Source organism: Heterocephalus glaber, unplaced genomic scaffold (assembly GCF_053883595.1).
Source record: "Heterocephalus glaber isolate CG9 unplaced genomic scaffold, H.glaber_assembly_v1.0 deba00001444, whole genome shotgun sequence".
In the NCBI taxonomy this organism is placed as follows: Eukaryota; Metazoa; Chordata; class Mammalia; order Rodentia; family Bathyergidae; genus Heterocephalus; species Heterocephalus glaber.
Window position 1 is genome coordinate 22,029,342 of NW_028258297.1, and position 13,447 is coordinate 22,042,788.

Below are 13,447 nucleotides of genomic sequence, written 5' to 3' on the forward strand. Positions count from 1 at the left end.
GCAGTATTTATTTTCAAAGAATGGCATAAGCTATATCATCCTAGGAATTATTTACACAGCTTTTTCTGACTGCTACTCTGAAAGCAAACATTCCATTCTGATTTTTTTTGGTTATACTTCCTGATTTATTTTTTCAAGGCTGCCTGCTCAGAATTAACTTGTTAAAGTACTATATATCTCTGTCTATGATATTTTGAAGTGCTTCAGTAGGTCCATGATTTGGAATTAAATGTGGCCATTTCTCCAGGGTTTTTTTTTGCCAAGATGAAACCTTATCAGCACACACAATTCCTTTTTTGTATTTTCTGATTGGCTCCTGTCCCTTTATTCCTCCATCACTTCCTTCCCAGTGCTGTAGCACGTGATTCTAGACAGGTGAGGTTGAGCCACTTTATCTAGTGAATGTGATAATTTCCTGACTGTGTTATAGAGTTGAGGTAAATATACTCTAGAAAGGATTGATAGTTCTGGATGAAAAGCCTTTTGCTTGCCAAATGGCACATAAGAAGCCTAGGGTGCTTGTGGATTTAAGAAGCACAGTAATTCTAGCACTTTTAGGGTTTAGCATTTTGTGGAAAGATTAGGTTTTGGGGGATGACATTATAAGTTGAAAAGTGCTATTTTCCAAGGAACATTCTGTCAGTCTTTTTGATAATGCATTCACCAAGCCAATTATGTGGAGCGCTACACATCCGTGTCAGGTGAAATGAGGAAAGTTTAAGTGATAGCTCTATAATGGTGGGAAATATTGCTACTGCTTTGCTGAAAGCTTTCATTTTCCTGCCTGTCAGAAATTCTTTGTGCATGTTGTATTTCAGCAGTCTATTTAAGTGGGAATTTTCAGCAGAAATGGAATGTTCTGTAAAAGTGTTATTTGATCATTTGTGAAGTGAATTTACAGATGTCCTCATAGTGACATAATTTTTCCTTATTTATCATTAAGTTTTCTATTTGGTAATTTCATTTTTTGAAAATTTATCATTTAATGTTGAAAGCAGTAAAACTGGAAATGATGGTGTTTTAGCCAAAAATCTAAGTAGACTGTTTTCTTTTAAATTTGAAGTTGGAAAATATCCTAGAGTATTAAACCTGAATGAGACCTTACAAACTGGTCTCATTTTACAGGTGGGACAGTGGAGGCTGGGAGAGGTTACCTTACTTACCTGAGGTTACAGGGTGATTAAGTAGCATTTCTGGTGCTGGAACACAGCCTTTGGTTTCCTAGTGCTGAGGTCTTGATGCTTCACGACTTCTCTTTGGTTATAGCACATGAACGAGAAGGAGAAATCACTTTTTTTGTTTTGTTTTCACTGTTTTTTCAAAAAACATGTTGAATTTTTGATTGAAATTGCCAAATTAGAGCTTATATTATTGTAACTTCCAAGATTGAAGATGACATTTAAAATCTTTAATCAAGTAAGCTTGTTTTCTGTTTCCCTCAGTGTATACCTAAACATACCGAAACTACCATTTTGTTCATTTACATATACCCTGTTGTATAATTTTAGTTTATCTTTCTCAAATCAGTATTTTTCAAATTTAAAGGAGACTTACGCTATCTATAGACTTGAATATTTAATTGTTTCACTCTTCTAAATAGCTTATGAAAAGCATGAATTATATTAGTCCTGCTGTTTATATTTACTCTAAAAAGTGCCCATATAGCCAATAAAATTTGTGTGTGTGTGTGTATATATATATACATATGTATGTGTATATATATATGTATGTGTATATATGTTTCATATATATATGTTTCATTGTGTGTGTGTATCTATATCACACACATATACATATTACCTTTAATTCAGGTTCTGTGACCAAAGAATAGTTTAAAACCCATAGTGACTCATTTATTTTTTTGAATAGAAACACAATGGTTCTTCCTCTTAGTTAAGTGCCATGCATGTTTGTTCTTTTGCATGCCTAGAAAAAATTAGCGGTTAGATATCATTCTCCCCAAATATAACCATACTACATCTATCCTTTCTCCAGATAAGTTGTTAAAACATTTGATTGATCATTTTACCCATATAAATTTCGATAGCTTGTACATAATTGAGATTTGACAATATGTAGTAAGACTTTTCCCTGGAAACTTGTTTTAGATTCTCTCACATTATTAGTACATTAATTGCATACTTGCATCAAAAAGGTTTTAAAGTTAGAAGGACAAGAAGAGTTGCTTTTGAGAAGATGAAGCAGTTAGTAACTCTCAGGAGAGGAAGAAGTGAAACCCAGATGATGAACTGGGGCAGAGCATGCAGGAACCGAGAGAGTCTGCAAGTACTTCCAAGATGAATGGGCCATGACAGTGCTGATCATTCTGCTTTGCTGTCCCAACACTTTCTGTGAGTGATCTTTTGTCATTCTGGATCTGCTGATCTTATTTGGCAGGTTATGTTACAGCTTCTCGCCTCTGCCTTTATCTGTGTGGTTGCAAAGTATAGGATATAGGCAGGGTTACCATTAGCGATGTGTATAAGCAATTTACAGCCTCCTCCAAATGTGGTAACTAAAACTGTCACATTCAAGATGTTTAGTGTTTCATATGGCTGCTTCTGGCCAATTGTCCAATCTTAGAAAATTAAGAGAACCAACAAATATCCCTGAGCCTTGCTAGTAAGATTTGCTGTATGCCATTCCTTGGCATTTGGAGTGTGGATATGCATGATTTTTAAGTCCATGAAGTTTTTTACTAGTATTCTCAACAATGAACCAGATTAGCCTGTCATAAAACTTCATTAATATCTTTATCAATGATTCAGAAGCAAAATGTGTATCAATTTTGTCACTTTAGGAGCAGTGTATTAACTGTACCTATTAATTTATTATTAGCAAACTCTATTTTGAGGCAGCAGTATATTTTTTTTTATACAGTATTTGGCAAACCCATGGGCCTATGAGACATTATCTTAAAAATGACATGCATTGGAATGGTGACAGCCTCTCAGATCTCAAGTAAAATGATATTTTGAAATGTTGGGGTAGAATTTTGTGATTCTGTTGTTTATTTTGGTTATCTCATTCATTTTGAAGGCTTCCCTTTTCCTAATTTTTTTTTTTTTTTTTTTGGTACATGGGATCAAACTCGGGTCCTTGCGCTTGCGCAGCAGGTGGTGAAACCACTGAGCTAAATCCCTGGCCCCCCTTTTCTTATTTTTAATACTATGTTGATCTCCTCACCAGAGAAATTATGTTAGTACTTTCTGCTGTTCTCCCTATTTGTTTCACTACTTTAACATTCCTCTCTTCTCTCTCCCTGGAGTATCTGTATCCTGTCATTTTTCCCAGGTACCCTTTGTTATAGTCTCTGTGGAAAGCAGGGGACAAACTAGCCTTGGGCGACGTGGGCCTGCCACACAGTTTCAAGTGAGATCTGACCTGTTGGGGAGCCCTAAACCTGGGGTAGTTCCTTACCATGGTCCCCAGTTGGAACGAGGGGACGGAGTCCTCATATTCCACGTGTCAGCCAGTCTTCGGATGGTGGACGAACCATCCCTGGCAGATGCTGTGATGTGGCTGAGGAGATTCTTCCGCGGAAGCCATGGTCAAGGGAACGGCTTGCTGAGGGCTGTCACTGGCACCATTGCCTAAGCAGGGGAGTAGCCCCCGTCAGGAGAGGGCTCGGGGGCCAGGTGGCAGTTTCCATCCATCTTCTCTGCAAGGCTGCAGGTGGTAAAGAACGGCCTGGGTGATGGGAGGAACTTCCGGGCATGAGCAGTTGCAGAGCAGAGTGGCCAGGAGCCCGAGAGGTGGTGGGGAGTAGGAGTGGGAGTGCGGTGGGCGCTGCTCAGCAGGGGGCCTGTGACCTTGAGGCCTGATTCTAAACCAGCCTTAAACACTCCATACAGCGCTGTTATCCTCTTGTTAAGTTACAGAAGACCAATGGAAACTCCGGGTGCTGCGTGTAGAGGTAGGTGCCTGTCTCTATGGAGCTGCATTCTAGTGGTTCTTGCAGAACCTATCTAGTTTTCCAGTTACCTGTTTTTCATAGATGGCTTTTCTTCATATTATTATCCCCCTTCATATTTTTAATAATTTAAGTATGCCTTAATTTTTGAGTTTTCTTCTTAAAAATAGATGAGCACTGAATTTTCTGTTTGGTATATCTGTTGAAGCTTAATATTGGTAAATTGCTTTCTCACATATTTTGGAATTTATAAATCATAAGTTCATCTTCAGTATTTGATTGTTTTGTTTGGGTGTTAGCTCAGTTTTTCTACATGCAGATTTGTCCTTTTTTAATGTGGTTTTATGCCTCTTCTGGAAACACCAGGGATATCACTAACCCAGTTTCTTAGCTTGGAGATTCTCAATTTCTCAGCTTGAATAATCTCATGCAAATAAGAGTCTGACTTTGAAACAGTTGTGTCACAGGTTTATGATTTTAATTTTTGACTGTAGCATTCCTCTGCCTTCTCCCCCATATTCTCAGAGACAAGCTCCCTTGAAATATAACTAAGGCAGGTGAACTTCTTCAGTGCCCCATCACTTTTTAACTGACTGCAGCACTCTGAAGATGACTGCAGTTTTATGGAAGGACCGTAGTGCCAACTCCGTGCCCCTGTCTGAGTACGGCCAGGCCTTCTTCACAAAGCATGTGGACTGCTGGGTACAGCTGTGCAGCTTGTTCCCTGCTTCCGGGAAACAGGGCCCAGAAATCTAACACAGTTCTCCTGTCTCCAGCCAGCATTTTCTTCTGATCATGTCTGCCTGCAAGGCCATGAGATCAGTTTGAACCTAGACTTTCAGGGTTGCAGACTCCAGTGAGCATCCTTCATGGCCAGAGCTGTCGGTGATTGCTTTGATTGCCCACTGTGGATCTAGCTTTAGTTTGCACCAGGGAATTTAAGCTATGTATTTAATATTGTTATACTTATTTTCATTATGTCCAAGTGTTTGTAGTGCAAAGACTTCTTTATGTTTTAAATTTTTTTTCTTTTTTGGTACCGGGGATCGAACCCAGGTCCTTGCGCTTGCAAGGCAGGCGGCAGAACCACTGAGCTAAATCCCTGGCCCTCAAGACTTCTTTATTAGCTCATTTGACTATATTGCCACATCCACAATTCCTTTAAGTTACCTATTAACACTGTGTCTCTCAGATTCTGACTCTTTTAACGGGGAGGTAATCATAGTAACTACCTATTTGGTTAATTCTAGAGCATACAGTAAGTTCTCAATCAGTGCTAGCCATTGTTATTTACACCATTTTAAACTTTTTTTTTCCCACCACCTTAGGCAAGAAGTTCTTAGTAGTAGCTATGTTTACTTACTTAACAAGAAGAGGAAGTTTTAGTTAACGCCCTGGAGAAAGCAAAGGAGAAACTGTGTTCAGTACAGTACAATACCGAAACCTAAGCTTAGAGTCCCACCCTTCTTTGGATAAACCAAAGGTCACTTGGCACATAAGTGAGCCTGGAGGAATTCCCTCACTGCTGCCTGAGGATCGCTAGAGGATCTGCCTGAGTTGTGTGGGCAGGTAAGTTTGAGTTTGTCAGTATTTCCTTTGCTAAGGAGGGCTGTCAAAGGCATAATTATTAGAGAAGGTGTCTGTAGATTTTGAAACAAATAGTAATACTTTTAGTCCAAGTAAGTCCTTTGACAGTTTTTTAAAAATTTCTTTTTGATATTCCACATGGAATCTGAACGTGGTGAAATGGGCTGTACCCCAGTCCCCACAGGGACCGGTCCTGTCTTCTTGCTTACAGAGATGAGGTTTAAAGACTTTCCTTCCTTTGGGTGTTGGTGGTTAAAAGAATACTCTCCATCTAATAGCTAAGAAGAAATCTGTTAACTTAATAGTGGGAAATGCAGAGGCATAGTATCAAGTTTTCTAACAATGACTTTGTAGTTAATCATATATAAAATACTGTGATCATCTTATAAATGTTAACTGCTTTGCATTATTTGTACAGTGTTAGTTGCACTATGAAAATTTGCTTATTAACCAAGTTTAGCCTTCTTAGGTTATTACTGGCTTTAAGCCCACAGACTTACACTGCCAAATTTCTGTGTAAACATTTTACTTGGGACCTAAAAGGTAGTTGAATGTGTTTATTGAAAGTGTTTTTTTAAAAAAATCCATGCATATTAATGGAACTTGTAAATGTTTAGTCAAATAATGGAAGCTTTTAAAGAACAACTTCAAAAAGTCCAGGTTTATAATTGTGATATTTTAAATATCACATTTGAGTTTTGTGACAAACACCTATGATTCTTAAGATATGGAGGCCTCTATATTTCTTTTATTTTTATGGCTCTTATTGGTTTATCACATTTAATCTTACTCAGAAGGAACCTTTTTGTTGTTGTTCTGTTACTACATGTAAGGCTAAGATTGATAGAATTTAAAAATAAACATTAGCTGATAACATTGTCTCTGAGTGTACTAGATAGACAGCAAAGGTAAGCTGAGAAATGTAGTGTGTTCAGCAGTTTAGTGCCGTGGCTATGACTAATAGATCCTTTTTTTTTGAAATACATTTTCACATGTGATGATTTTTTTTGTATTGTGTCTCTTATTTCCTAAGAGACTTCTATATCATATAAACTTTACCCATAGGAACATCATACCCATCTTTTGGTAGCATAAATAGGTGAGTTTCCTTGAAATGTTTATAGCCTGATTTATTCCTACCCTGGCTGTAAAGCTTTGGTCAGCTTTATTGGCTGGATTCCAAGGCAAATGTCAGCATCACGTGGATTATAAACTCCATATCATTTCTAAGAATGGAATGTGAAATATTTTGTTCTTTGACCTAGATGTCCTCATTTTTAGGAGGATATCTTTGTGTATACTGTACCTGGAATGGTTTAAAAGAGGTTTCAGTTTTTCAGCAGCTGGATTTGGAAACAGTTTCTTCAGTTTACCCTAAGTAAATTGTATATAAGAAGAAATGACGAGAAAGAGGTCAAGATGTTTAGTCTCATTTCTATATAAATAATTCTGAAATAAATTGTATAGAGAAGGTTCCCTTTTCATTTACGTTTCAGTGACATCATTTGTCACTAATTGACCAAGGTAAGCAAGTTTAGTGAAGGAGCTGCCTTGAGGTTTTAAAGTGGTGGAAGCAGCTCATTATATTTTAGCCCTTTTTATTGTTAGTTGAGCTGTATAAAAACATCAGGCAGGGATAGAGTGAAGTAGATAATCAAATAGTCCTATGCTCACCCTGTAGGATAGTTTTAATTAAACAACTAAGTATTTTAAAATTTCTCTTATTGTAGAGCTTAGGTTTATGTATTATTTTCAGTTGTTTGGTTTGACATGAATGTACTTAAAAATTAAACTTTTGGCTAGATGAAATTATAATTCTTTTGGTTATATTTGTGTCTTTTGTATACAGTATCTTAGTTACAAAATACATTAATTAGATTTGAGGATTTGATTAGAAAAACTTGTGGTAGTTTTAATTGTCCATATATTGTCTAGAACCTTCAAACAATTGGCGCATTATTGACCTTCTGCACTTGGTAGTGTAAGATCCGAACAGAATGAAATGTATTTTCTTAAGCTTACTTTAGACCACATATGAGTATTTATTTAAAAAGGGTTTGGTTTTAAGAATGTTTGCCTATGTATTCTTGATTACTAGAAATACATTGTGTAACATATTTAGATGTAATCAGAATAATAGTGTTTAACATCACTATTTGTATGGTTCTAATCACTAGATTTAAATGTCTGGTTACAATGCTCTGTTGTATTCTTTTTTTTTTTTTTTTTTTTTGTGGAACTGGGGATCCAACTCAGGACATTGCGCTTGCCAGGCAGGTGTGGCACCACTGAGCTAACTCTCCAGCCCAACTCTGTACTGACTTTCATTGTATTATTTTTTTAAGTGCTTTTCCTCATTGTGCAGGTAATTTTTGTTTAGTTCACTACTTCATATAACTTGCCAGACCAGATGACATAGTTACTATCTACTAAATAGAGCCAGGAATATCAATCTCAGGCACAAAGCCTGGGAGTGTGGGTGAAGGAAGCTGTCCTGCTCTCTGGCCCGGTGTGCCAAAGACTCTCAATAAATTCTCTTCACTTATTCAAAGTGGGTCCCTGAAAGCCAGCTCTATTTTGCCCATTCTTTCCTCATGCCACAGTTTTCTGGCTAGAAGTTGTTAGTGGATTCCTGTTTCCAGTCTTATAAAATTCATTGTGTGGTGTGTGGTTTATCATTTGTAATTTGTGTCCTCAATTTCTTGTTCTTTATCCATTATGGTTTCCATTTCCTGCCTCTTGTTCTTTGCTTAGACTGTAATTAGGATGTCTCTCCTTCATAACCAGAATTTACTTCATCCATAAAGTCTACTGACCACCACCATCAAATTTTCCTTGTCCTTTTCTCCAGCATTGAAAATAACATCTTCTGCTTTTTGCATTTTCTTTTCATACTTTGGGTTCTACCTTGGGTTATATTTATTTTTATGCATATTATAATATTTTACTTCTGTGATGTTAGCTGAGTTTAAATGATTAAATTATTTAAACACCTTCTCTTAACATGATGGGAAGAAGGTGATTTTATCTTGTTTTCCTATGTTGCCTAGTAGATGCTTGATATAAATATTTGATGACTTATGGGTGGGCGTGGTGGTGCATGCCTTTAATCCCAGCACTTGGGAGGTTGAGGCAGGAGGATTGCTGTGAGTTCAAGGCCAGTTTGAGCTATAGTGAGGCCCTGTCTCAAAAAACCAACCAACCAAATAAATATTTGGTGACTTAATAAATGGAATGATGTGGTACATTTTGCTTCTCTGGATATTTGAGGGCAGGTATAAAGAAATAAGGTGTGGTTTTCTGAATTAGACATGACCCAGGTTGCGGAATTTGGAGAAACAAAGCTGCAATTAGAAATGTTTTAGGTAAAATTGAAATAAACACTCCATTTGACTCAGCTGTACTTCTTCTGAGTATCTTCCCAAAAGAGTTAACTTCATATTGCAGCGATACATGCATACCTATATTTATAGCAGCACAACTCACAAAAGCTAAATCTTGGAAGTGACCTAGATGTTCAACAACAGATGAATGGATGAAGAAAGTGTGGTATATGTACACAGCGGAGTACTGTATTCAGCCATAAAGAAGGATCAATTTGAGTCATTTGTAGGAAAATGGATGCACCCCGAGACCATGTTAGTGAAATAAATCAGACACAGAAGGCTAAATATTGCATGATTTCTCTCGTATGAAAAATCCAAAGTATAAATACAGAACAAAAGGAAAGGTAAGTGATAAGAAAGAATATGTTTTAGGTAATGTTGCATGATGGCTTAGTACTAACAGGAAAAGACTACTTGTTCTAGTTAAAGACATCTGGTGGGTAGGAAGTGGACGAACACCAAAGGCTTTACAGGTACTAACTACAGTTCTGACTCAGAATATTTTTCATGAATTCATAGCTTGGGAATAAATACAGTTAGTTCTGCTGTAATGCTTGTTGTGAAAATGGGAATTTGTTCTTACGTCAGGGATCAATCTGAGCATAATGAGGATTTCCCTCTGCTAATGCACAATTTCATCTGGGACATAGTAGGTGAACACAGAATATTTCACCTTGCTGACTCACAAGTGCACAGGAATACGCAGATGCCCGCGAACACACCTTAGTAACCCAGGAGCCTTGCCTCACCTCAGAGCATGAGCCACGCCTGCCCCATTTCATGTGTCCACTTCCTCTATGATCTCAGCCAGCTCTTCTTCCGCCACTTTCCAATCACTCCTAAGTTGCAGCCTTGGCATTTTAGCGAGCCCCTTTCTCAAAATAAAAAATAAAAAGGGCTGGTTCTCTAGCTCAGTGCAAGGGCCCTGGGTTCAATCCCCAGTGTCAAGGGAAGAAAAAAAAAGAAAAAGTGAACTGTGAAACAGCCTTGGGCAGATCCCTGGCGAAGGATTCCAGAACAAGGCGTTGTTGTCCCAGCAGGCAAGAGCCCCGTGTGTGTTCCGCTCCCCCAGAGCGCGGGGGGCACCGTCAGGGTGACAGTGGCCATCCTGACCCTGGGAGGCCTCAGCTCCTGTGTGTGTGTGTGTGTTCTAGTTGTTAACAACATTTTTAAAAGTCGAAAGGAAGAAAAATAAAAATAAAAAGCTTGTGAAATGATATAAAGAAAATGTTTTTGTACAGTTTTATATGTGTTAAGCTAAATGCTATCAACAAGTTAAAAAAATGAAAAAGTCTATACAGTAAAACAGTTATAATATGCTGAGGTTGATTTATTATTGAAAAGGAAAAAAGTCTCTCTGAATGCAGGCGGGTGCACCCCAGGCCTTCGGGTCACCCACACTCGCTCACCGACTCACAGAGCAGCCCCAAGTCCCACAAGCTCCATTCATGGTCAGTGCCCTACACAGCCACTCCCACTGAAGAAAGATTTTCTCTGTGTTTCGATACATTTAGACACATAATACTTTGCATTCGCGTCCCCTTCAGCGTCCAGGCCAGTAGCATGCTGTCAGGTTTGTGGGCCAGCTGTGGTGGGCTGTGCCATCCAGGTTTACTCCGAGACAGAGCCCACTGGCCATGCCTGTCACAGCCAGTCAGAGAGCTGCTTAGGTGACACGACTGGACTCCTTCTGTAGCATGGGATGCATCTTTCTTTCCTTTTGGTAGTGAGTTACCTCACAAGGCCTAACATTGTATACTTGTGCATATATTAAATGTGTATTTGTTAAACTAAAGTTTGATAGCATTCCACTGGATATACATTAAGATCAAGTAATAGGAAGTAAGGGCAGGATTGATGTGTATCTATCAATTTAAAACAAGGTCACAGCAAACTATAGGTAGTGGCCTGTTTTCTTTCTACAAGCCAAGTATTACAAAATCATTTAGTAGGTTATTACAAAATCCAAAATACATATTGCCAGAGACAATGCCTAATATATTTATAGTCCAGTCCTTTACAGAAATCTGTCATCTCCTGTCCTGATGTATAGCCCTTGAAGCAAAAAATAGTAATAAAAGCTTGTTCTTTTTTTTTTTCGGTACCGGGGATCAAAGTCAGGACCTTGCACTTTTGAGGCAGGTGCCGGAACCACTGAGCTAAATCTCCAGCCCTAAAGGCTTGTTCTTTTTTTTGGGGGGGGGGGCTTACATTTTCAAACATACACCCTACCCCCTCCATGTAGGAAGGAACTGGTAATTAGGATGATATTTTGTTAAGCACTTTGCCTACTATTTATTTCTCACACCCTGGAGAGATGTTATAACCACTTTATAAATAAAGAAACCAGGCCTGTAGAGGTTAAGTCCAAGATTTCATATATGTTTATCTGGCTTGTTCCAGATAAGAGAGTGATAAAGAAAATTTGTGTGTAAAAGTGAGTGTAGACTTCAAAATTATGACTTGAAAATAAGTAAATATCCAACATGAACATTTTTACTATAGTGTCTCAAACATAAAAAATAAACAAGAGGCATACTCACAAAATAAGACAGGTTGCAGAATTGTATAATTATATAATTTGCATATTAAGGAATATCCTTAGAGACATTGTAGAAAATGATAGAATATACAAAGGACAGAAAATTCAAGTCTCATATTAAAAGTTTTTAAAAACAATTTGCCTAAAAGAAATATACGACTTAAAATTTTTTAATGTAAAGTGAAAAATAGGTAAATATGTTCTGCTTCAGTATAAAATATACAAAGTAACAGTTTATTTTTGAAAAGCAGACACTAAACATATTGCCCATGTGTTTATAAAGTTTTAGGAGGAAAATTTCCAGTTACTATGAAACCATGTAAGGAGAGAACAGGGCTTGGATATTCAAGGAAACATGAAAGAAGGCTGTTGTTTCTCCCCAAAGTAAAAGGACAGAAATTACACCTGTTTGGCTCATTACTGTATACCCAGATTTGTAAATACAGCGCCTACTGTAAGTAGCGAGCCTGCAGACAGGTTTATTAAATGGAAGGAGACTGCACGGACAGTTTGCTGGGTTTTTGTGGTGTGCTTGCGAGTCCAGGGACTGCTTGGGGAAGACTCCTCCTCTCCTCCCTGAAGCCAGTCTACTTTAAGCCCCTGAGATTGTTGACAGTCCTGGGAGGTTACCCCAGGCCGCTTGCAGCCCAGCTTTCCCTAACCTTCCTGCTGTCCAAGCACCTGAATGGAGCTTGTCTTGAAGAGAGTCACCCAGGAGGCCGTAAAGTGGATGTGAAGTGCTCAGCTGGACCTGCTACTGAGAAGGAGAAGTGAGCTTGCATTACGAACATCAGTCTGAGGCTGGGGGTGAGTGCTGGACGCTTTGCCAAAGCAGCTAGCGGAGGAAGGTGTTCTGTGCCAGAACCCGTGGTCCTTGGGCTCTGGGTGATCCTCGCAACAAAATAACACATGATAATCAGGCCCAGAGAGTTAATCAAGAACTTGGACGCTCAAGTGCTTCTATTAGTAGAGCTTATTTCTTCAAAATCGTATTTAAGCTTCTAAATGGAGGTCATTTCATTTATACGTTTGGGTTCATTGAGGGATTTATGAAGTAGAAGGAGAAGAGAGAGGTGGCATATTTCCCAGATCAGAGAAGTATGATTGCAGTAGCCACAGGAAGCACTGCATTATGGTGTTTGCCATAAAAGGTGAAGTAGAGATTTGCACAATTACGGAAAGAGAGTGTAACCCTAGGTGAGAAGGTGAGTGGGAATTGGAGACAGAGGAAAGAGAATGCATTCAGTTACTCTCTTTTTGTTTTCTTATTTTTAATTTCTACAGTGCTGGGGATTGAACCCAGGGCCTTTACACAGAGCTACAATCTTGGCCCTTGGTTTTTATGAGACAGTCACTAAGTTGCCCAGGCTGGGCTCAAATTTGCGATCCTTCTGCCCCAGCCTCCCAGAGTGCTGGGACTGGAGGTGTGCGCCACCACTCAATGGCTTCATGGTTATTCCCGAATTCTAGTCTTCTTTGAGGTTAAAAAAAAAAAAAAAAAGCTAATATCTTGGTGACATTAGCATGTGTGTTGCTCATTGTAAAAGAATTTAATGATGCCTATGTACACGTAATTGCAGTTTAACTTTAGTGAACTTTAAAGCTGTCAGATCATTACGGATTCAGTGTGAAGTTTGAAGACTTTCTTACTAGCTCTCATCAGTCCTTCCCCTTACAAAAAGGCTAATATTGGATAGCTGATAATTTAAGTGCTTGCTGAGAGTTGGAATTTCTGTTTCCATTAGTGAGAAAGAAGACCCCCATCCACCCCCAAAATAAAGGATTTCAAAAGGTGTTGGGAGAGGGTTAGTGGTACAAGTAGAGGGAAAACTCTTAGGCATTTATTTTTATCTTTTTAGGTATTTATTTAAAAAGGATTCTTTCTAACAGAACCCAAAATATAAGTAAAGAGAAAAATAAAAGATAGGAAATAGGGAGCTAGATCTCTTGCAAGAGATGGAGGGAGGGGCTGGGAGGTCAGAATGGGGATGAAAAAGAATTAAGATGTGTCCTGTACGT

The 13,447-nt window shown here is 38.4% G+C and overlaps 2 protein-coding genes across 3 annotated transcripts in view; both read left to right on the top strand.

Moving 5' to 3' along the window:
* LOC110349421 (uncharacterized) overlaps window positions 1-5,424 on the top strand; it is a 67,479-nt gene extending 62,055 nt beyond the window's left edge. Inside the window, exon 3 of the mRNA XM_087214060.1 lies at window positions 5,242-5,424. Coding sequence (XP_087070186.1) covers window positions 5,242-5,256 — 15 coding nt within the window. The 3' untranslated portion in view covers window positions 5,257-5,424. The remainder of the gene's footprint in view (window positions 1-5,241) is intronic.
* The window catches only part of Eps8 (EGFR pathway substrate 8, signaling adaptor), a 162,195-nt gene that overhangs the window by 61,288 nt on the left and 87,460 nt on the right, over window positions 1-13,447 (top strand). The window contains exon 1 of one of the 2 annotated variants that reach the window (XM_004845819.4): window positions 5,293-5,482. The exons of the other annotated variant lie outside the window; for it this stretch is intronic. The gene's annotated coding sequence lies outside the window, so the exon portion shown is untranslated. Of the gene's footprint in view, window positions 1-5,292; window positions 5,483-13,447 lie in introns of those variants that run through there. 2 annotated transcript variants of the gene reach the window in all.